This window comes from Eleutherodactylus coqui, chromosome 2 (genome assembly GCF_035609145.1).
Source record: "Eleutherodactylus coqui strain aEleCoq1 chromosome 2, aEleCoq1.hap1, whole genome shotgun sequence".
Classification (NCBI taxonomy): Eukaryota; Metazoa; Chordata; class Amphibia; order Anura; family Eleutherodactylidae; genus Eleutherodactylus; species Eleutherodactylus coqui.
Window position 1 is genome coordinate 27,834,131 of NC_089838.1, and position 25,593 is coordinate 27,859,723.

At 44.2% G+C, this 25,593-nt stretch overlaps 1 protein-coding gene across 1 annotated transcript in view; it reads left to right on the plus strand.

Annotated features, from left to right (window-relative positions):
• VWF (von Willebrand factor) overlaps positions 1 to 25,593 on the plus strand; it is a 167,834-nt gene that overhangs the window by 18,931 nt on the left and 123,310 nt on the right. The window contains exons 7-16 of the mRNA XM_066590522.1: positions 4,576 to 4,792; positions 5,707 to 5,829; positions 8,322 to 8,433; positions 11,010 to 11,056; positions 13,086 to 13,222; positions 15,077 to 15,215; positions 17,162 to 17,262; positions 17,841 to 18,036; positions 20,278 to 20,493; positions 22,445 to 22,685. Of these exons, the coding sequence (XP_066446619.1) occupies positions 4,576 to 4,792; positions 5,707 to 5,829; positions 8,322 to 8,433; positions 11,010 to 11,056; positions 13,086 to 13,222; positions 15,077 to 15,215; positions 17,162 to 17,262; positions 17,841 to 18,036; positions 20,278 to 20,493; positions 22,445 to 22,685 (1,529 nt within the window). The remainder of the gene's footprint in view (positions 1 to 4,575; positions 4,793 to 5,706; positions 5,830 to 8,321; positions 8,434 to 11,009; positions 11,057 to 13,085; positions 13,223 to 15,076; positions 15,216 to 17,161; positions 17,263 to 17,840; positions 18,037 to 20,277; positions 20,494 to 22,444; positions 22,686 to 25,593) is intronic.

Sequence of the window (25,593 nt, forward strand, 5' to 3'; positions counted from 1 at the left end):
CTTCAGCATCTCATAAAAAGACTCTTTATACTGTATAGCCCCATTAGGGCATATGGGCATCATAGAGGGGGTCCCAAAACACTAAACCCAACCCATAAATGTCAGCCAGACATTTGAATGGCCATCATAAAATACTGTATTTCTCCAGTAGTATCCATTGTAGAGAAATGTATCATCCACTCAAACTGACCACTGAGGGTTTCTGAAGCCAGTTTAAAGGGGTTTATCAGTTTAGAAGAGTCCCCTGTTCAAGATCCTAATCTCTTGGCCAGAGTGGAGAGCAGTTACAAAGTGCGTTTCTTGCTCTGGAGGACCTAGCTTCAGACAATGCATTAGCCTGAATAGACACTATGTAATACCTCATTTCCCTTTGGGTGGCACTGCAGAGAAATTGAACGCTTACTGCTAGGTTACATCCGATCACTGGAGGTCTGAGCATGGGGATGCTATGTGAGCAGCTTATTGTAATCTGACCCTTCTAGAAAGCAGGAATTGTCTAAAGTGGAAAACTTCTCCAAGTTTAAGGCCGCCTGCACATGGCTGGATTTGCATTGCGGAATCCGGCGAGGACATCTACATCTGGATTCCGCAGCAAATACTGCCCATAGCATGCTGTGGAAAAGCACTTTTTCCTCTACACAAGCGGAAATCAATTGCGATTTTTCGCTCGTGGAGGGAAAATCTCAGCATTCTCTATTTCTGCATGTGGGGGGAGTGTCGGGGGCCGGTGGAGGGGAGCAGGAGGAAGCGTCGGGAGAGTGAGAGAGATATCTCTCTCTCCCCCCGCTGGCCCCTGCCGCCCCCCCCCCCCCGCATGCTACCCAGCGAGTACACAGTTACTCGATAAGACTGCTACTCAATCGAGCAGCAGATTTAAACGAGCGTGCTCGCTCATCTCTACTAGGAATTCATTATTCGGGATCACTGGCCATCAGTTGATCACCTAGTCTGCTGTCAGTGCAGCAGGCCTAGATGTTGTTCTGGGGATGGATGCAAAAGTGCCAAAGAGGGCTTCACTTCCATTGAAATCAATAGGAGCTGAAGCTGGCTATTACATTTCTGGCATTTCTGCTTCTGACACCATGGTCAGACATGGAAGTGTAATAGGAGGCTTCAGCTCCCATTGATTTAAATTGTAATTAAGCCAACTTTGGCACTCTTGCTTCTCCCTCTGAAGATGACATATGGCCCCGCTGCATTGACAGTGGATCAGGCGGATTGACAGAGATCCCGAGCAGTGTCCCTCCAGTGAATAACTATCAATGACCTATCCTGAGATCATCAATAGTTTTTGTGTAGAAAAAGAGTTGTTTTACTGGCACACAGTGTATTTGTCAGCCTCATTGGGTATCCCATTGATCGATGGTTCCCCAACTCCTCTCCTCACGGTCCCCAACAGGTCATGTTTTCAGGATTTCCTATAGTAAGAACACCTGTGACAATGTCTGAGGCACCGACAATAATTACATCACCTGTGCAATACTGAACATATAACCTGTTGGGGGTCCTGAGGCCTAGATTTTGGGAAACACTGCGCTTGATGTTCTATTTCATTAGTTCATCATTATGTATAAAAAATGTTTTATGCAAATATTCTCAATATGAGAGTCTGCAACTCCCATTTATATCAATTGAGATTTGCCCATACATTTATGGTCACCTCTCCATGGAAGGATTGGTTCTAATCTACCCAATTCTTTGGATTGTGGCGATCCAGTATTTTATGAGCATGTCCTATAAACACCATGGATATTGCTATAGGGGTGCAGATGTAGGAGTTAAATCTGGCTTCTGGTGCCTGATGGGACTAAAAATCCCTCTAGCACAAAAAAACCCCCAGTATTATAAATGGTGGGCAGGGGCGTAACTATAGAGGGTGCAGGGGATGCGGTTGCACCCGGGCCCAGGAGCCTTAGGGGGCCTATAAGGCCTCTCTTCTCCATATAGGGAGCCCAGTACTATAAATAAAGCATTATAGTTGGGGGCCCCGTTCCAGGTTTTGCATTGGGGCCCAGGAGCTTCAAGTTACGCCTCTGATGGGGGGGGGGGTTCTACTACAGAATTTTCACCACAGACCCTGAGGCTTTCATTTACACCTTTAAGGTAAACTCTTCTCTAATCCCAGCATTGCTTTAGTTCATTTTGTTTTCTTTCATTTTATCTGCCAAGGTAAACCTTGGCAAGAGGAGTTAGCAGAGGATGAGTCAGAAGGAATGTTTTCGGTATAGTAATCAGCTACACTAAAGATAATATTGATGTTATTTCCTAAATTCTGGCATGGAAAGTTTTTGAATTGTTTGAATTATCACTGTTTTTCTTTTTCTCTTTATTAATATTGCCTATGAGCAAATATAAGCATAAGAATATCTCCTATAGAGGGATCAAAAATCCATTTGGACTCCTCCTTCACCTAGTTCTAGAATGAAAAGAAATTACCATAACGACCATCATTCTCTCCCCGGAAGCAGTGATGGAGACGTCAATAACGATTGTTTATTGGGGGTTACAATGCCAAATGTCCATAGGAACATGGAGATCCAGCGTTGTTGTTACATTGGCTGGTGGTAACAATGGATTGGACACATGTGTGCTCTCTCTTCCCAGTCACTGTTATAAGGCCTGTATAAAGAGTCTGACATTGACTTACAGGACTGCTGCCTTCCAATTAGTGGTGCCGCAGAGATATTGTTCCATCCTCCTTAAAAATGAAATGTAGGAAGTACACAACAATTGTACAAATGCCTAGCAAATTCCTTTCATAATCTTCTCCTCTTTTTTGATCCTGTACATTCCCACATCTTAAGGCCCATTTAGTCAGGACAAATGTCGGGCACTCATCTCCGCATACAGTCGCTTCTGTGTTGTTGCACGGGAGATAGTATCGCTGGCTCGCTCACAGAGCGGCCAGCAGGGGGGCGGGGCAGTGCAGGAGATTTCTCTCTCCGCTCTCCCCCGCCGGTCTCCATTGACTTAACATAACGGCCGTTCAGTACTGAACGGCCGCTATTTACACTGGGCGATTAGCTCATCGTTCATCGTTTATGAAGCATTGTTTATTTTCCCCTCAGTGTACAAATCATTTCCCTAGGCTTTATGGTTTCTGAGAAAATAACGATGTCATGTATCGCGGATTTTCACGTTTTTTTTACGCTTGGAATTGAATATTGAAGTTGCAACCCCATTACTTTTCCTATTTAGAAACTAAACAATGGTCAGGCCAAATTTCAAGTTTGTATGACACCGGGAAGTTAGAGAATTAGATTAGATGCATTACATAAGGGGTCACTTACTTTTGCAATTGGTATTGAATAATCCAGTTGTGATTTCTTTAAATTCCTATTTAGGACCTAAAGAACGGTCGTGCCAAGTTTTATGTTTGTATGACCTTGGGAAGAATGAATGAAAAAAAATTATTCTTCTACATTTCTAGCTTTCAAATACCAGGATTAAATACTACTACCACACAGTGCTTACATATTACTTCCATACAGAGATTAAATATTACCACCATAGTGTTTGTGAACGAAACATATTATATAATGACCGATATTACCAACAATACCACCACACCATGCACAGTACCACTATATAGTGAGTATTGTTATCAGAACATGGGAGGGACAGGGGGATAGAAGAGTTTGCGAGCTTCACGTGTTCAAAAACACAGCCGCTGTTTGATGATTTTGCCCTCTAGTGATATTTTCGGTTTGAGGCGATCTAACACTACCTTGTTCGTTGTCATGGTGGTCCAAGGTATCCGCAGCATTCTCCTCCAGCACCAGAGTTCAAACGCATCGATTTTCCTTCTGTCCGTTTTTCTGAGCGTCCACCTTTCGCAACCATACGTCGTTATGGGAAAGACGATTGCATTGACCCATCTGGTTTTTGTTGCGATGCTAATATCCTTGCTTTTCCAGATCTTTCCCATTCCTTGCATTGAATTCCTACCAAGTGTAATCCACCTCTTCATCTCGGGTCCAGATTGCCCGTTGCAATCGATTTTGGATCCAAGAAAGATGAATTCTTGGACCGATTCCACTTCTTCGTTGTTGATGTTTATGTTCGCTGTACCGTTGCCTTCCGCGGTCATGACTTTCGTTTTTTTGCTGTTGAGGTACAGTCCCATGCGTTCGCTTTCCTTTTGCACTCGTATGATAAGGTATTCCAGGTCCCTTTCACTTTCCACAAGCAGGGTGGTCTCATCTGCATATCAGGGTTGTTGATATTTCTGCCACTGATTTTGACTCTGATTTCTAATTCGTCCAAATTGCATCGTCTCATGATCGTTACAGATTGAAAAGTACTGGTGATAGAATGCAACCTTGCCGTACAGCTTTCTCGATTCCGAACCAATCCGTGTTTCCATAAAAGTTTCTCTTAATTACTTTTGTGATTTAATTCTAGGGTTAGGGTTCCTTTAAGCAGGCCATACAGTATGATCAGTCATCCAATTTACTTGCTTTAGTTCCTCTGGATTATTGCATATGAATTATCTCAAATCTCAATATTCTATAGCAAACAATGTATGCCATGTCTATGCTAATCTACACTAACGGGTACTACCCCTTATTACAGGACTTCATACAGAGATGTCAGGATCTGAAAACATCCCCGGTGTTCATCAAGTGTCATCATGCTGTTAACCCCGATCCCCTCATTGCTATCTGTGAGAATGACATGTGTGAGTGTGCAGAGGACGTACAATGTCCATGTCATGCCTTCCTGGAATATGCAAGAACATGCGCCCAGCAAGGCGTCATTGTCAACAGCTGGCCAATGGAAACTGCCTGCAGTAAGTCTTATAAACCAGAGTGTAGTACATTCATCCTCCTGTAGGTGTCACTGTGACATTAGAGGGTATGAAACGACATACAACCAAAAAAGTATATATAATATACTGTATATCTAATTTTATAAAAAAATGATTGAGATATAAAATTATATCCATCTTTGTGACCACTTATTATTGTTACAGTGCATTTACACTAAAAATGAAGCATCTTTGTAGATAGTCTTCTACAGGTTACAGACTACCAATAAAATCTGTGTAGTTGGATTCTGCAGTCGTAATTCTTTCCATCTTTTCCCTATTTCTCACTAACATTTAAGATCAAAGAGTAGAGGACAGACAGGTGGCATAAGTATGGCTGCAGGATCAGACTACACATGGTGTATTTGTAGTCTGCTACCATGGAAACACATAGGCTTGCATAGGGGTTGTATACACAAAATGGTAAATGATTTTTAATTAAGACTATGCAAACTTGCTTCATTTTTTTATTTTGGAGTATATAATAGCAATTAAAAATATTGACTATTAATTGAAAATAGCTTTTTAGGGCATCACTTTAAATGCATCCCTAATAGAGATGAGCGAACCTACTCGTTTCGAGTAATTACTCGATCGAGCACCGCGATTTTCGAGTACTTCCGTACTCGGGTGAAAAGATTCGGGGGCGCCGGGGGGCGGGGGGGGGGGGGGCGTGGCGGAGCGGGGGGTAGCAGCGGGGAACAGGGGGGAGCCCTCTCTCCCTCTCCCCCCCACTCCCTGCTGCAACCCCCCACGGCGCCTCCCGAATCTTTTCGCCCGAGTATGGAAGTACTCGAAAATCGCGGCACTCGGGCGAAAAAGGGGCGTGGCCGAGTACGCTCACTCATCTCTAATCCCTAATAAAATTGGTAACATATTGCCTTGTCTTCATACAGAGCCCCAGTGTCCACATGGAATGATTTACAAGGAGTGTGTGTCACCTTGTGTTAAATCCTGTCAGGGTCTCAATATTAATGAAGTGTGCCAAGAACAGTGCGTTGATGGATGTACCTGTCCAGGTAAGTATCATCATTATCCACATCTCACCTTTTTGAAATGAAGTTGATTCGAGGATCAGAGGATCACAGCAACATATGTTCTTTGCAGTGGCCACTACAGGGGAAATGTGGTATTACACGTCAGCCATTGAAATAAATGGGGATCATCTGCTACATGACTGTGTCAAGTCCTCCAGGGCAGGAAGTGCTCTTTGCCATCAGCTGTCTGCTGTGAATAATCTAAGAGGGGTCCCAAGTGGAGGACCCTCCTCTATGCTGTCCATATGTCCATCCTCACAACTCATGACTTCCATAAACCTTCGTGGCCTTCATAAGACAACTCCTTTAGTGGAACAGCCTGTTTATACGGGCTAATTGTTTGATTTTCATGCCTACATAAACTGAATGACGAATGATATCATTAGTTCGTTGTTCAGTCCCTAGAAGTGTTTACATTGAAGGATTGTCATTCAGTTTCACATGACTTACTTAGACTTAGGTCCTCCCCCACCTTTTGGTGCATTGGGTGACAAAAGAATGCCATCGTTGATCAAAGGCAGAATTTTAGTATCATTCCATGAAAGGTCAACAGTACGCAAGTCCTCTCTAAATGTACATTGCCAGGTGATCTTTTGTCTTCCCTGCTGACGCTTTCCATTTTTTGGGATTCCATGAGATAGCGATTCCTGTCTCAGGGAGGCGTAGAATGTGTCCAGCAAAACATAGTCGGCCTTCAGTGACTTGGAAATGGAGTCGCCGCGTATCAAAGCGGTAGTAGGTCTCTTCATTGATAATCCAATCATGATAAGTGACCTTAAACAGGCCACAAAGGCAACCTCGATGCTGGTGATCAGTCCAACGTTGACTAGAAGCTCTACGGCATGAGCTAGGGCTTCGTATGCTAGCGGAGTCACAGGAGCAGGCTGATCCAAAAGTGCTTGCCCCAGTGGCGATCTTGGTCTGCTCGTGTGATAAGTGACCGGCCATCTTTGTCCTTCAGTTGTAGTACCTGCGAGGTCACGAACTATCCTGTATAGCGTGTGTATACACCCGCAATTTCACAATATCCAGCGATAACTTAAAGGGGTTGTCCCGTGAAAGCAAGTGGGGTTATACACTTCTGTATGGCCATATTAATGCACTTTGTAATGTACATTGTGCATTAATTATGAGCCATACAGAAGTTATTCACTTACCTGTTCCATTGCTAGCGTCCCCGTCGCCATGGTGCCATCTAATTTCAGCGTCTAATCGCCCGATTAGACGCGCTTGCGCAGTCCGGTCTTCTCCCTGGTGAATGGGGCCGCTTGTGCCGGAGAGCTGGTCCTCGTAGCTCCGCCCCGTCACGTGTGCCGATTCCAGCCAATCAGGAGGCTGGAATCGGCAATGGACCGCACAGAGCCCACGGTGTACCATGGGAGAAGACCCGCGGTGCATCGTGGGTGAAGATCCCGGCGGCCATCTTGGTAAGGTAAGTAAGAAGTCGCCGCAGCGCGGGGATTCGGGTAAGTACTAAACGTTGTTTTTTTTTAACCCATGCATTGGGTTTGTCTCGCACCGAACGGGGGGCCTATTGAATAAAAAAAAAAAACGTTTTGGCGCGGGACAACCCCTTTAAATGATAATTGTTCAGCATAAAGGGGCCCTAGATAATGCATTTCCTATATAATAGTTAGATTCTAGTTCTACACAGTGATTACGGTGCAGTTACCTCCAATGATCACGGGTAGTGTCTTACCTGATTGGAGCCATTCACTTTCACCTTTTTTCTCTATCCAAGCCCAGACGGCCATAAAGACTTGCTCCAGCCATGATTTGTCTGTACACATTCTTTCCTCTTCTGCTGCTACCCCAATGCTACTCTCAGTACAACCCCATAGTAACAGTACAACCTATATGGCCCCACAAAGTAATATTGTCTACTGTGTGGTCCCACAAATTAATAGTACTGCATCTGTGGCCTCTCAAAATTACAGTGTTACAATTTTTGCCCTCTAAAAGTTATAATGTCCTCAACTGTATCCATATCCAGCTCCGGCTGGCAGTCGAAGTCTATACAATAACACCCGATACTATGCAGGTCCGTGCACTACATACGTGACTACTCCCCTGTCTCCTTCTCTCAGTACAGTAAAATGCTAGAGGAGCAGAGGAGTCGGACTATGTACTGCATGGAACCGCAGTGCAATGGATTAAGAGAGCCTTGAAAGTCATCGCAGAAGGGCCGTTTGGTCCACTGGGCCCCATAGCAACTGCGTGGTCTGCTGCCATTGGTAGCATGGCAATGGCTCTAGGTCTGAATACAAAAGCCTTGGAGAGGAGACTGAGAGTACAGTATACTTGATCTCCATTTCTTCTTAGCATGCAACATGGACCATAGTAGGCTGGAGCTGTAATATCATTAACAGAAAGTGAAATGGGAAAGTTTTGTTAATGACTTTTGCTCTTTATATAACTGCTGGGTTGATGTACTGTTACACGGCCTCACTCGAGTCTCTTTCTCTTGTATACAGAAGGAAAAATTCTTGATGGGTCCCGTTGTGTCATGCCCTCAGAGTGCTCCTGCATTCATTCTGGTAACCGGTATCCTGTAGGATCCACAATCAAAAGAGACTGTAATACTTGGTAGGTGTTCATTTGTCTTCTTCATTCTATCATTATAGTTTTAAGAAGTTTTCCTTTTATCGACCTTTATGACCTACCAGGAAGATATTCTTAAGGCACCTGCACACTGCCAGGTCGGATTCCACATGTGAGATCCTGCAGTGGAATCCGACCCTGTGCCTGGCCGATGACCCCCGCGAACATGTCCGGATCTGTATAGGAAATTCGTTAGTGGGCAGGAAATTGAGTTTTGGCATAGTATGCTATGGGTGGCATTTGCTGCGGAATCTGGAGGCGGACGTCCGCTTCAGATTCCGCAATACAAATCCGCCTGTGTGCAGGTGGCCTATAGGTATCATCGGGGAAAGGATGGTCTAACTGTTGGGTCCTTCACCCTTCCAGAGGACGAGCATGGACGTGGTCTCTCAGCAGTTTCTGTCTTTGTCGTTGGGCTTACAGGGGTCTTTCCACCACTGTGTCCCCCACTTATCAGGAGAACAGGATTTTCTGACGCATGTGAGGAGGAGCTGGTTATGTTCATTACAGGCCAAGGGCTTAAATGGATTGTCCTGGATAAAAAAAGAAAAACATGTCCACTTTCTTTCAAAAACAATGCTACCAGTGGCATAGCTATAGCGGTCAAAGTTGCGACTAGGCCCCTAATCCTGTGGAGACTCCAGAGGTCCTCCGCACCACAATATCAGTAGGCAATGCTGCCCAACTAACGAATGCCCGCTGCTCCAACAAATGCAAAGGCAGAAATAATGATTTGTGGGGCACAGTGGGATCATTAAATGGGTTATCCAACCTTTTAAAATGGATGGTGCATCCTCAGGATAGTCTATCCCGCCAATCAGCTGACTGAAGGGGCCGTGGGAGTACGAGCGTGGCAGCCTCTTCAGGGTTTACATTTTAATGTGAACAGGTTTGACTCAAATGTAGACATTTGCAGAGGTGGCAGCAGTCGTATCAGCGCCACGGCCCCTTCAATTAGCTGATTGGCAGGATAGGCTGTCCTGAGGGTAGACTGTGAAATTTAAAAGGTTGGATAACCCCTTTAATGCTATGCTTGTGCACTGTTGGTCTGTGGGGGGAACATAGGGGACATTAATGATATATGGGGGCACTGAGAGGAAAGGGTAAAAGCAGGATGGGGCAAGTATGCATTGATGAGTAGAGGCTGGAACAAGACTGTGTTTAGTCTGGGCCCAAATAGAGAAGAAAAGATAAAGTGAACTATTCCAGTCACAGAAGACACCATCTGTTATCACTATCACTGTGTAGAGCTGCTATCTGACTATTATATGGTGACTATTATTTAGAGATATACTAGAGCTGAGCAGCTGTATGTAAGGCTGCCTCATCATGAGTTGGAAATGGTGTCTATCTATCTATCTATCTATCTATCTATCGATATTAGTGTAGTATGTCTCCACTGGATGTATGGGTTGGCCGGGCTCACCTACAGGTAATGCCCAGGTCATGCCCAAAACTGCCAAAAGCTCCCGATAAAAGCACAGGAGAGCTGAATTGGGCTCTTAGTATTGTTCAGAAATTGATGCCACGATACACCAAGGTCTTGCCAAATACAGGACAAATGCAAGACTATGCATTATGATGTACTCTTCCTCCCTTCCATTCCTTCCCTTTTGCGATTTTGCTTTCCTTTTTTCTTTTTCCTATCTCTTCTTTTTTTCCGTTTTGTTTTTCCTTCTTATGCTGTTCTACTGTTACGCCACAGTCGGCAATTTAAAATAGGAGGTTATTTATAGAGAGGGTACAGGGGGTGGGTGGGGATAACTATGGGCAGAGGTTTCTGGAGGAGTGGATTGAGGATTGACCTTTAATGAGAGTCATCTTCTCTCTTAACAGGGGTTAGAAATTCGGGACCAAGCATAATTGCAGTTCACACTTGCAATACTATTGGTAGTGCCTGAATGGGCCCACCACCAGGAGGGCTTCAAGTTTTAGCACTTTGCCTTAATCCAGTTGGGGAATTTTGTACCAAAAATGGAAGACCTATAAAAAAAGAATAAAAAAAATGGAAAAATAAAAACAGAAAAGAGGGCACACTCACCTCACCCCATCACCTGCCACTCCCGTTCCAACGGTGCACGTTGCCCCACTGCTGTCCACTTCCTGCTCCAGCAGAGCTGATGATTGGCTGCAGTGGTCATATGTCTCTATTGTGGATGACATCATCTCTGCATGAAGAAGAAGAGAGACAGCAGGTGGGTACCCTGCATCATTGGAAAGGGAGCAGTGGAAGACTGGATGAGGTGAGTATGACTTTTTTATGTTTGCCACCAGTCTGGACTGCTTTCAAATACTTTTTGGCCTGGGTAACCCCTTCAAAGTGACCTACCGGTCCTGGACAACCCAAAATGACTGCACTACCTGGTGCACACTGTGCATTGGTAGTCTAAGACACTACATGTTGCACCGATTGGCCAGCACTGCTCACGTAGTAGTCAGAGAAGCAGTGCAATCATCTTGGTTTGTCCGGGACCGGAGTGTTGCCTTAACATACAGCATTTCTGCATCTATACTATATGTATTCTGTGTATTTACCATTTCCATTTGTGTTACTATTTCAGTTCCTGCAAAAGTGGGCTTTGGGAGTGCAGCAACGAGGATTGTCCAGGTAATTCCATACAATAGTCTGTATATAAAAAATGTTGCACTTGAAAGGGTAAGGGTGGTTTCACATCTATGGCAGGGATTCCGCTATCCTGCTCTGTTTGGGAAGCAGGAAAGGGGAATCACCAAGACCAAAAGATTCCGACTCTCGATGGAACCGACCAGCGCTGGATGGACCCCATTGACTATAATGGGATCCGCCCACTCAACTGCCTGGCTTTTGGATGGAAGAAAAACTGCTGCATACACTTTATTAAGCTTTGCAACTTTGTACTATACTTTGTGTTTTAACTACTTACCATTTTTGGCAGCGCAACTGTAGTCTAAGACACTACATGATGCGCCAATTGGCCAGCACTGCTCTTGTAGTAGTCAGAGAAGTTTTGCAACCATCTTGCTTTGTCCAGGACTGGAGGGTTGCTCTAACTTACAGTATTTCTGCATCTATACTATATGTATCCCAAGTCTCTCAGTGTTAGTCACTCTGCTTGCTGTCCCCATCTCTGCTTGCTGTTAGTGTCTTCTTGCTTACATCCAGGTGCTGAAACCTGATCATATAATTATTATAATTGCCGTTATCACTATCCAGGAGAGTTTTGCAGTGATCATAGTGCAGAGCAAGTCGTGTTCTGGCATGTCCTGCACTAATTATATTCTGGCTCTGGGTAATAGCCATTAAATAAGTAAACCATCAATGTCAGGACGGGTTTCCATGCAGCTTTCTTTCAGTGTAACAAGAATGACTTCTGTAATAATAGACTTTTTATGAGCGGCAAATTTTCCATTCTTTCTAAGCAAAAGTTTCCACACCCTAAGCCAAATCCCCTGAAGGTGTAGACATTAGACATTACAACAAACTTTCTTGTTCACACACATAGATTGTGAATAATCCAAAATAAACTATCCCACATAATAGTGTATGAAGTCTATAGGAAGTGGGGGGAAGGGGGGGGGGGGTGCCAACTGCAAACAACGAGAAGCTGGGTTTCATTTTTTGGGGATCTTAGGTTATTCTTGTTTTCATGCAGACTGTAAGCTCTTGGATCCAAGGTCTGATTTTAGCTCTTGCTGTCTTCTAAGCCTTGGAATCCTTTGTTATATCAGCTATATAATAAGGGGCAATGCCACTGCAAAGTAGATACATCTCTCAGCTTAAACAGACATGGAGTCCAATAGCCCAAATCAGAAGCATTAGGTGCACAGAGGTTACAGTTCCTCATGGGCCATGGTATATGGTGCCCTTTACTCAACGAGAATCTAAACAGGCGGCCCGAGCGCGAATGAGTTGGTAATGATGTCACCAGGTTGTCGCTTGGGTAAGCGAGAATCGTCCTCTGTAAAAGGGGCATTAACCTCTAAATTCATTCCATTTGCCCATCCCATCCTTGTCGGAGATAAGAGTGATGTGACTGTTTCACCTCCTTTGTCTACCACTGCCAGAAAAAGACCCTTGTGTATGGTTGGTCATATGAGTATTGAATCTAGGCCAAGCTGATCTCCATTGGATCTGTTGAAACTGCACGTACACCCCAGGTTGTGATCATCTACCGGTATAGACAGCCCTATGGCACGGACAACTAGGAACAGTGGGTAATTGTTGCTTCACCCTTTAACCCTTTGCAATCCAATTTTAAATTAGAGGTTTCCTAGGGGGCTCTCTCTTTCAGCCATTATACAATGGCGCCATCTGCTGGCTAGAGCCAGTACTGCGGAATGTGACATGCTGGAGAGGCCCCGGCAACAGAGCAGCCAGTAATCTACAGTAAGAATACCCTGCCGGACGTCTTCCGACATCGGAGCTGTACAGCCTTCAATCAGAATGTCTTTAGAGGTCAGACAGTGGATTGGAAAGGGTTAATATTCAGATAAGCTTTTCAAACTGCTACTAGACCTATTAGCTGTGGTTTTTCATGCTTTATGGGGTCTTCTCAAATGCTAATCAAGAAAAAAAATCAAGTTGCAAAACTTAAGTTCTCGAATAATTCCGAAATGTGACTCAATTCTCGCACCTTTCTTCAATATTTTTTGCTCAGGGGAATGCTACGTCACTGGACAATCACACTTCAAGAGCTTTGACAACAAGCATTTTACCTTCAGCGGAATCTGTCATTACTTACTCGCAAAAGATATGGTGGATGGAGCCTTCTCTGTGGCTATAGAGACTGTGCAGGTAACATCTTATATCAAATGGGAAGTCTCATCACTTATAAAGAGACTAACGTGGGGTATCTATTAAGTAAGTGGACCACTAGTTGGTTTCCTAAAGAGAACCTGTTGCTAGACCACAAGATTAAACTGGCCCACCAGAAGGCCAGAAGATTCTACTTAGGGCTCAGATTCGGACATCACATCGAGGCCCAATCATAGCATGGGCTATGAGGGACAGCTGGTCATATACATAAGAAAGCTGTCCCCTGAAAGGGTGTACCCCAAACTTCCCATGAACATGTACACTTGGCATGGTCGAGTGACCATGTTTATTTCCATGCAGAGAGGGACACATGATGCTCTCAAACACACACAAAAACATCTCCCATGTTCCTACGCTTACACTTTTTGGAAACAATAGACAGACCATTGAATTGCCTTAAAGGGGTTGTCTCATGAAGACAAGTCCACATACCCAGTATTAAATTGGGTCTCCCACTCGAAATCCCCTTTCTGAGGTATATAGTCTCACTTCATCCATGTATTATCTGGATGGCCAGTCTTCTGAATGAATCACATGTAATGCTACCCTTCCGGTGTAGTGGCCGGCCAGAGAAGGCTTCAAGCTGTGATTTAGAATTATGAACGGTGTATTATGTGGTGACTGTAAATACTTATAGGATTTTATCTATTCATCTTTGAGTTTCTGATGGACATTGTGCTGGGAAATATACAATAGATTCATGCCAAGACCGATGGAAATATGAACAGAGATCAAGAAAGGCGTCCACATTTCTCTAAAATCCAATCTGCCAAGTACACAGCTCCCTCTTGTGTCTATCCATGGGTTCTCAGTTAATGTGATAATGCAAGGTTCATTATATAAAACTGGCACAAGGTATATTTGGCCAGTATAGCAGGCCTGCGATAAGGATATGAGATAGCTGTATTATGGAACACATCCTAGAAGTTCAGGTAGTGAAGACATCATTTATAAGCAGAAAGAAGAACAGTATTTATCTGACAGATGTCACATCCAATCAGAACGCACTGAATCCGAAAACCTGAAAGACTCACTGGCTGAGAACAAACAGACCGCAAGTACACACAAAACAGTGGTAAACAATAAAGAAAACAGACACCAGGGAAACAGACACCAGGGAGCTAAGTGCAAGGCCAAGTTAAATAGTCCTCACAAATTACCAACAGGTGAAACCAAGCAAGTCTCTCCTAAAACCACTCCCACCAGATCCAGAAGATGAAGAGAACCAAATACAAGACCTGAACCAGATTGCTAGAAAGGAACAGATCCCAGAACCGCCGCAACAACAGATTTATTATCTTGACCTTGGATGACAATCTGATCTGTAATATTTACCTTATTCTAAATTAATTAAACTGGGAATCCACTTTGCTTGATAGTTTTGATATTCTTTGCCATGGTTATGTTGCTGGTTGCTACAGTTTATGGTAAAGGGCCCTTCCAGATTTTGCTTTGGGGCCTTTTTGATTTTGCTCATCTCTAAAGATTCGGGTGTCGGCGGGGGAAAGCGGTGAGTTGCGGGAGTGAGCAGGGGGGAGCGAGTGAGAGAGAGATCTCCCCCCCGTTCCTCCCCGCTGTGCCCCACCCCCGAATCTTTAGAGACGAGCAGGCAGGTACTCGCATAAGGCACTACTCGCTCGAGTAGTTTGCCTTAGCGAGTATACTCACTCATCTCTAGTGGAGACCATTGACACCACTTCCACTTACGAGGTTAGCAGTACTACAAGTGGGACAAAGTCATTGGGGCCCCATTAGATAATATGTATTGGGATGAAGCTTTTGAGCCTCATGACGTTTGCTGATTTATAAGTCCATGTTGCTTTCTGTTTTTAGTGTGCCGATGACCCCGATGCTGTGTGCACCAGATCAGCCACGGTGCGTCTCCTGGACATTCACAATGTTACAGTGAAACTTAAACATGGGGGCGGAGTCTCCATGGACGGACAGGACATCATGCTTCCTTTACTGCACGGTACTAATGCATGATAGTACAAAGTATTTACATGATTTTGATATGCTTTTTACTTGCACAGATGTATTAGAGGGGACCTGAGTAGAGATGAGCGAGCATACTAGCTAAGGGCAATTACTCGAGCGAGTATTGCCCTTAGCGAGTACCTGCCCACTCGGAAGAAAAGATTCGGGTGCCGGCAAGGGTCAGCGGTGAGTTGCGGGAGTGAACAGGGGGAGCGGGGGGAGAGAGGGAGAGAGAGATCTCCCCTCCGTTTCTCCCCGCTCTCCCCCACCGCTCCCCGCCGACACCCAAATCTTTTCTTCCGAGTGGGCAGGTACTCGCTAAGGGCAATACTCACTCGAGTAATTGCCCTTAGCTAGTATGCTCGCTCATCTCTAGACCTGAGGCTATATAGTATCCAGCATGTTTGTAATATATCTTCAAACATTTTGTCTATTTTGTTACTTATTTGTATCTTCTTTTTCTGCATTTGTTTTATGAGAAATAAATCTCCTGCAGCTATTGGAAAGTGTGAGCAAGCTGCTGTTGATGGATCCACTATTATATATCTAAGTACTAAGTATTCATTCCAAATGGAAATTCTGTATATGGAATTTTGTGAAAACTGCATCAAAAAACCATGATGTGGGAACTGACCCTAAGTGACCTCGGCTGCTGACTGTTATTAAGATATCTAATTAGTCTATGTGAGATTTACATAATCTAAGTTTAGATAACATTAGATATTCCATCATCTTCCTCCGCCATGGGAGCAGGAAAATGGAATTCTGGATTTGTCCATTCTGCACTTTGAGTACACATAATGAAGGACCTTTATCTGGAGTCTCATGTAAAACCACAATCAGCACCACTGTTGTTGATGGGTGGTGTTACTATTGCAGTCCATCCCCATTTAGGTAAATGAGGCTGAGTTGCTATGCCAGACTCAGCCAATTGACAAGAGTGGCGCTGTTTCCTGAAAATTTAAAACCCTATTTAGGGGGTACCTTATGTGACAGAAGACCTTCGACCCTCCTCAGCACTAGGTCTGGGTGCAATTGCTACACCCCTTTAGCTAAACTTCTCTTCTGAATGAACTCATCCCTAATTAATAATACAGTTTCAGAGACAGAATATTGTGGTGGAAGAGCAGTCTGCTCATAAATGCATTAACACGGAAAATGTTATTAAGACGCGCTGCCTTGTGTCTGACTTGTCTCAGAAGAAGCTGGATGAAATTTGGGAAATTTAAAGGGAACCTGTCAGCAGGTTCATGCTGAACCATGGGTAGCATGACACTGGGACTAGTATGTACACTGCGCCCATGTATGTGTATGTCTTATTCTGAAATACTGTGGCATTTGAGGACCAACATTTGAGTGGCAGCTCTTTTCCTATAAACAAACCCAGAGAGACCTGTCATTCTAGATGATGTGGGCGGGGAGTGGCTAATGTAGCCCCACCCCCATGATGCCACTTGGAATCAAACTCCGGGCAGCATGAACCTGGTAATGGTCCCTTTAAAGGAAGACTCAAACTAGAAATAAAAGATACAAGTATACTGGAAATAATTTTGCTCCCGCCTATTTGTCAGTCTTCAGCTTGTTCCTGAAACAAACAGTCCTGTAGAGAACACGAGGGTTAATCTCCTGCTAATTAGTTCCATATTGGGCTGTAGACTGGTTGAGCGGTGGGGTCAAATCAAGGGGGCATTGCTTAACAATCTTTGTGTCCTGCTGTAAACAGAGCAGTGGGGGGAGGCTCCTGCTGCAGCCAGTTATCTTACAGCCAGGTACAGGACATGAAATAATAGGAGGAGGGGGACTATAAGACTATTGGAGGAAATAGACATAATATGACGAAAGGAGAAGGTTAACAGAGTAGCTGGAATTTTCTTTTTAATTTGCTTGCGCATTTTCTATGTTTAGAGCCCCTTTATATTGCTGTAATTGGATTCTTAACAGGTTCCCTCCGTATCCAGACGACAGCTTCATTATCAGTACGACTCTCGTATCGGGAGGATCTACAGATTGATTGGGACGGTCATGGAAAACTCATGATTAAGGTGAGGATTGAGGAATACTACTACTCAGTGCTTGTAGACTTCTCTTCGGAGACCTAACCTATGTAATGTTCAATTTCCCTGCAGCGCCACCACAGGGAAAATTAAGTATTACACAGTGCCAATTCATATCACTGTGGAGTCTGTGTAATGCAGAACAGGACAGGTCCTCCAGAGAGACATGCTCTTTGTAACTACTTTCAACTATGGCGAAGAGATGAAGATCCTGACTAGAGGACCCCCCCCCCCTCTATTAACCCTTTTCAATCCAATTTTTGATTCGGGAATTCCTAGGGGGTTTTCTCTTTCTGCCATTATACAATGGCACCATCTGCTGGCTAGAGCCAGTACTGCAGTATGCGACATGCTGGAGAGGCCCTCGACAGAGTGGCCAGTAATATACAGTAAGAATACCCTGCCGGATGTCTTCCGACATCGGAGCTGTACAGCCTTCAATCAGAATGTCTGAAGACGTCAGACAGTGGATTGGAAAGGGTTACCTCAGAATCCCCTAATAGGGTGTATTAACAAGGGTTTTCTGTACTGGAAAACCCCATTTAAATCTTGATGTCTTCTTACAGCTTTCTCCAGTTTTTGCTGAATCTATTAGTGGCCTTTGTGGGAACTACAATGGAAATCAAGGTGATGACTTCCTTACACCTTCAGGACTTGTTGAGGCCAGTGTTGAAGACTTTGGAAATTCTTGGAAGCTGAATGGTGACTGTGCAGATCTCGTTAAGCAGGACACCGATCCCTGTAGCCTGAATCCCAGACGAGGTAAGTGGCTACATAAAAGTAGAGGCAACCCCAGGATCAGCGTGACCAGCTAAATAAAACAGACTGTCCAATGTAGGCAACCCTTTATAATCTGTCCACAAACCTCTCATCTTTGTGGACATTTCTATTAGGATCTCTGACAACCACTATTGTGCTCCATGTTGTGTTATCCAGTTTAATATGGAACCTTGATGGAAAAATACCCCCACAGGATCCATCAGGATCAGGTGTTTGCAAAGTGTCCCTGAATTTGCTGTGAGTCACTATTAACCCCTTCAGTGGCAGTGCCACTAAAGGGGTTAATGGGGGATGGCGCTGTGACTGTCACAGTTTATTGAAAGGGGCATTGTGGCCGTCAGCAATTATAGTGAAAGGTATTGTAATGTTCAGTAATTATAGATAAAGGCACTATAGCTGTCACTGATTATACTGAGGGCACTATAGCTGTCACTGATTATACTGAGGGCATTATAGCTGTCACTGATTATACTGAGGGCATTATAGCTGTCACTGATTATACTGAGGGCATTATAGCTGTCACTGATTATACTGAGGGCATTATAGCTGTCACTGATTATACTGAGGGCATTATAGCTGTCACTGATTATACTGAGGGCATTGTGGCTGTCACTGATTTTGCTGGTCACTGTAACTAATTATAAGTAGGGCATTATAGCTGTCACTATTATAGGGAGGGCATTATAGCTGTCACTATTATAGGGAGGGCATTATAGCTGTCACTATTATAGGGAGGGCATTATAGCTGTCACTATTATAGGGAGGGCATTATAGCTGTCACTATTATAGGGAGGTCATTATAGCGGTGACTATTATAGGGAGGGCATTATAGCGGTCACTATTATAGGGAGGGTACTGTGGCTGTCACTGATTATAGGGAGGGCATTATTACCATCTATCTTTATAGGGAGGGTATTATAGTTGTCATTATTATAGGGGAGGCATTATAGCTGTCATTATAGGGGACGCTTATAGCTGACATTATTATAGGGGGGGGGGGGCATTATAGCTGTCACTATTATATGGAGCAGAGGCGTAACTTGAAGCTCCCGGGCCTCGATGCAAAACTTGTAACAGGGCCCCCAACTATAATGCTTTACTTATCGTACTGGGTTCCCTATATGGAGAAGAGAGGCCTTATGGGCCCCCTAAGGCTCCTGGGCCCGGGTGCAACCGCATCCCCTGCATCCTCTATAGTTACGCCCCTGATATGGAGGGTTATTATAGCTGTCACTATTATATGGAGGGTTATTATAGCTGTCACTATTATAGGGAGGGCATTATAGCTGTCATTATAGGGGACACTTATAGCTTACATTATTATAGGGAGGGCATTATAGCTGTCACTATTATAGGGAGGGCATTATAGCTGTCACTATTATATGGAGGGTTATTATAGCTGTCACTATTATAGGGAGGGCATTATAGCTGTCACTATTATAGGGAGGGCATTATAGCTGTCATTATTATAGGGAGGGCATTATAGCTGTCACTATTATAGGGAGGGTACTGTGTCTGTCCCTGATTATAGGTAGGGCATTATTACTGTCAATGTTTATAGAGAGGGCATTATAGTTGTCATTATTATAGCTGTCACTATTAGAGGGAGGATTATTATAGCTGTCGCTATTATAGGGAGGGCACTGTGGCAGTCACTTATAGAGAGGGCATTGCAGCTGTTGCTGATTATAGGAAGGATATAGTTTCTGTAACTGATTATAAGGAGGGTATTGTTACTGATTATTGGAGAAATTGTGGCTGTCACTGATTGCAGGAAGAGCACGGTGGCTGTCATTGTTTCTGGAGGAGGACACTTTGGCTGTCACAGTTTACGGTGGATTACAGGGTCTATCACTGTCTATAAGGGGTTCCTGTGATTGTCACTACTTTTTGGGGGATTACTGTGACTATAGAGGCACTGTAGGGGTCATTTTTTATGAAGAAGTACACAAACAAAACAGAATTTGGCAACCCTGCTTATCATCTGCTAGAGAACACAACCATCCTCCATATCCAGCAAGGCGTCTGCAGACATGAAAGCCATGACACCAATGCAATTGCATCCTTTCATTGAAATGTTGCAGTAGACCTTTTTCCAACTTCAGCTTCTAATGTCGGTGTCCCTAAGCTGACCGGGCTCATAGGTTCTCCTGTCAACACTTGTCTACATGGCCAAAATACAAAGGTTATATTTTAATGATGTTTTTACTAATGTCTCTGTAGCCAGATATGCAGAGGAAGTCTGCTCCACCCTCATGGAGTTCACATTCCAGCCATGTCACAGCGAGGTCAACCCCTTTCCATATCTGAAGAATTGCCGCTATGACGTCTGCTCTTGTTCCAATGGGAAGGATTGTATGTGTTCGGCTGTTTCCACCTATGCCATGGCCTGCTCCAGGAAAGGCGTTCTCATCGAGTGGCGATCACCTGAATTTTGCTGTAAGTAGAGTTTAGCTATTAATCAATCACATTAATGATGGAAAAGGGTTAAATATAATACAGCAATAACATCATGGCCAGTTAGCATGAACCCTGGCAATGCTATTGCATATGGACAAACCAACCCAATCATATTAGGTGGACAGTAATGGAGCGGCTGGTAGATGACAGCTGTTCCTTTCCTTCCTGGCTGCATCATTATATTGGGTTAAAAGGAATAAAAAGGCAAGCAAACATGGCCATACCCTGTTTAATTAGTAAAGCCCCATTTACAGACGGAGATGATCGCTCAAAATTCGTCATAAACTGAGTTTTGAGTGATCATTTTGCATTACCTACCTAATCAGACCATTAGTAGCTAACTAGCTTCATTTGCATGTATTTAGAGAACAGCGGGTGGTCTGTTCTCTAAATAAATCACTATTGTTCTCCAGCTGGACAGCAGCTGAAAGAATGTTATCAGCGCTGCCCGCGGATAACTCAGTGTGCGGTCCCTGAACTCAGCGATGGACGAAAAGTGCACGATGAGCACACATTTACAACGATTATCACTCAAAAAATGGCTTTTGAGCGATAATCATTGTGTGTAAAAGGGCCTTAGGTTTCACCATTTCAGTCACAACCATCACTAGCAGGTAGAGAAATTAAAGCAGGTAATTAGTGTTGAGCGAACATTTGAAAAGTTTGGTTTGGCCAGTTTGCCTTATTTCAGCAAAAAGTTCGATTTAGTCTGAATTAGTTTGAACTGAACCAGAACTTCATCAATGCCCCTAAAACCGGTATATAACACTGTCTTAAGAGCCATAAAAGTTCTCCTCCTCCTTAATAAATGTATAAATAAAGGTGATTGTTATTAGGAAAAAGAAACACACAAACTCCATGCAGGTGTTGTCCTTGGTCAGATTTGAACACAAGGTTTCAGTGCTAACCACTGAGCCACCATTATGCTTCTTCCACCTTCTTTCCCCTCCTCTAATCTTCTCCTCTGCTTCTTCATTCTTCCTTCTCCTACTCCTCAGAAGAGGGAAGGGGAAGAAGAAGCATGGTGGTGCAGTGGCCAGTCCTGGTGTCCTAGGTTCAAATCTGACCAAGGACAACAACTGCATGGAGCTTTTAAGTTCTCAGTTTGCTTCTGAGCCTTTCTTCTTCATAGTAATAATCACATTTATTTATAAAGTACATACATTTATGCAGGAGAAGAAGAAATCATTTTAGTGGGTTCGGCTGAGAAAAAATGCCTGAGGTTCAGGTTCATATCGAACTGAAATTTCAGCAAAGTTTGAGCTGAAACAGGGTTCAGCCGCTTCGGTTTACTCAACACTCTATGTAGTCATGCAATCTGCATATCCAACCATTAAAAAGTGATATATTGAAGTGATCAGTTCTCCACAATTAATACTTATCACTAGTGATGAGCGAGCATTGCCCTTAGCGAGTACCTGCCCGCTCGGGAGAAAAGGTTCGGCTGCCGGCGGCAGGCGGGAGCGGCAGGGAGAGCAGGGAGGAACGGAGGGGAGATCTCTCTCTCCCTCTCTTCCCCCTGCTGACTGACGCAACTCACCGCTCCCCCGCGACGGCACCCGAACCTTTTCTCTCGAGCCAGCAGGTACTCGCTAAGGGCAATGCTCGCTCGAGCAATTGCCCTTAGCGAGTATGCTCGCTCATCTCAACTTATCACCAATTTAAAGGGTGTTGATGTGGGTCCCAGTAGTCAGAGCATGGCCTACTCCTTAAAAGTCTATGGGAAATATGGAAACGGATGAGCATGCCCACTAGAATGTTACAGTATCTATCCCAAAGACTTATATGGAGCAGGCTGTGTGTGGCCATGCTCAATCACCACTCCAGGTGAATTGGAATACCAGCTGCAAGCCAGTCCCTTTATTAATGACTCGTATCCCAGTAAGCGCCGCCATGTCATCTACGTCATTCCTGTGTTGTATTTTCCCAGCCATCAGGTGTGCAGAAGGGAAGATTTACCAGCAGTGTGGAAGTCCCTGTAACCAGACCTGCAGATCATTGTCACAGGCTGACACTAGCTGCAGAGAGCTCTGCATGGAAGGATGCTACTGCCCCCCTGGACTGTACACTAATGAGTATGGAGAATGTGTTCCCAAGTCTGAGTGCTCATGCTATTATGATGGGGAATTGTTCCAACCAGACGACGTGTTCTCAGATCACCATTCCATGTGGTATGTGCTAATGTAGACATGTAGAAAGCGTTTACATCTGGAACCATAGGCATGCACTGAATAGCCAAAGGATTTGCAGCATGGCAAAGCTGAATTTGTCATTTTGTGACTATTTTGGTGCATTATCACTTGTCTTCTATAGGATTGTACATAAACCCATTACACTACCTTAAAGTATATTTCTACCTCTGGACCCCATTTTACAATTTACCTGCAGAATTTATCTACCTGTATAGAAAAGTTGAGTCACTGTGTACATACATTACTTATCCTGTACTGACCCTGAGTTACATCCAGTATTATACTCCAGAGCTGCACTCACTATTCTGCTGGTGGAGTCACTGTGTACATACATTACTTATCCTGTACTGATCCTGAGTTACATCCTGTATTATACTCCAGAGCAGCACGCACTATTCTGCTGGTGGAGTCACTGTGTACATTCATTACTTATCCTGTACTGATCCTGAGTTACATCCTGTATTATACTCTAGAGCTGCACTCACTATTCTGCTGGTGGAGTCACTGTGTACATACATTACTTATCCTGTACTGCTCCTGAGTTACATCCTGTATTATACTCTAGAGCTGCACTCACTATTCTGCTGGTGGAGTCACTGTGTACATACATTACTTATCCTGTACTGATCCTGAGTTACATCCTGTATCATACTCCAGAGCTGCACTCACTATTCTGCTGGTGGAGTTACTGTGTACATACATTACTTATCCTGTACTAACCCTGAGTTACATCCTGTATCATACTCCAGAGCTGCACTCACTATTCTGCTGATGGAGTCGCTGTGTACATACATTACTTATCCTGTACTGATCCTGAGTTATATCCTGTATTATACTGCAGAGTTACACTCACTATTCTGTTGGTGGAGTCACTGTGTACATACATTACTTATTCTGTACTGCTCCTGAGTTACATCGTCTATAATACTCCAGAGCTGCACTCACTATTCTGCTGGTGAAGTCACTGTAAGCATACTTATCCTGTACTGCTCCTGAGTTACATCCTGTATTATACTCCAGAGCTGCACTCACTATTCTGCTGGTGAAGTCACTGTAAGCATACTTATCCTGTACTGCTCCTGAGTTACATCCTGTATTATACTCCAGAGCTGCACTCACTATTGTAAAAGGACTGTGTTTGACATCAAGTTTGCTGAAAGTTTCCAATAAAAAAAAGCAGAATTGTGAATGCAGCTCTGGAGTTTACTACTGGCTGTTATTCAGGATCAGTATGGATTAGGTAATGTAATGTATGTACAAAGTGACTGCACCAGCAGAATAGTGAGTGCAGCTCTGTTATATAATGCATGATGTAAAACAAGAGCTGGGCATATCGGCACATCTAGTCAAGCTAATAAAATCACTTTATACAAATCAAGAAGCCACTGTGAGAACACAGTATGGGGACACAGATTGGTTTGGGATTGGCAACAGCGCCTGATAGGGCCGCATCCTCTCACCCTTCTTGTTTAACCTATATGCAGAAGTGATCATGTGGAAAATGAACCTAGACAAATTGGAAACTGGGGTGAAAATAGGTGGCAGAAACATCAACAATCTCCATCATGCGGATGACACAACTCTGCTTGCAGAAACAGAAGCAGCTGATATGGAAGATTAAAGCTGAAAGTGATAAAATGGGCCTGTATTTAAAGATGACTACATTTATGACAACTGCAAAAAATGGCCAAATTCAAATCAAAATCAACAATGAGGCCATAGAATGCATGCGAGACTTCATCTTCCCTGGCTCAAAAACTGACCAGGCTGGAGAATCTATGCCAGAGATAAAACATAGGATAGCAATGGGGCAAAGCGCGATGCTAAACATGGGAAAAATCTGGAAAAGTAGGGATATCAGTATAGCAACTAAACGCAGAATAGTCCAAATCACCGGTTTCCCCAAAGCCATGTATGGATGTGAGAGCCGGACTACGAGGGAAGCTGATAGGAGGAGGATTGATGCGTTTGAGCAGTGGTGCTGGTGAAAGCTGCTGCATATGTCCTGGATGGCGAAAGTAACAAACAGAGAAGTCCTGAATCGTAAAAGACCTAATATATCACTGGAGATAATGATGACCAGACTCAGACTCATGGAGGACAAGCTGGCCGGACTCAGACTCATGGAGGACAAGATGGCCGGACTCAGACTGATAGAGGACAAGCTGGCTGGACTCAGACTCATGGAGGACAAGAGGACCACACTCAGACTCATGGAGGACAAGCTGGCCGGACTCAGACTCATGGAGGACAAGCTGGCCGGACTCAGACTCATGGAGGACAAGATGGCCAGACTCAGACTCATGGAGGACAAGCTGGCCGGACTCAGACTCATGGAGGACAAGAGGACCACACTCAGACTCATGGAGGACAAGCTGGCTGGACTCAGACTCATGGAGGACAAGATGGCCAGACTCAGACTCATGGAGGACAAGCTGGCCGGACTCAGACTCATGGAGGACAAGAGGACCACACTCAGACTCATGGAGGACAAGCTGGCCGGACTCAGACTCATGGAGGACAAGAGGACCACACTCAGACTCATGGAGGACAAGATGGCCGGACTCAGACTCACAGATTTGACCATATAATGTGAGCAGAGTCGCTAGAAAAATCTATAATGCTTGGACAGATCAGGGGCAAATGAAGACTCGGCTGCCAAAGGACACGATGACCGATACTGTCAGAGCGGATACTGGCGTGTATATCACACAACTGAAGGAAGCAGCGCAAAACAATAACAACTCAGGATTAGAACAAGATAAATAATGATTTTGTCAGAATCAGTGTACATAGATGCACAGACTGGCTTTGGGCCAAGTCTTGAGGCAACATCTGGTATACCCCTTTCATCCTTTAATATTATAAGGGTTCTGAAGGTTACACG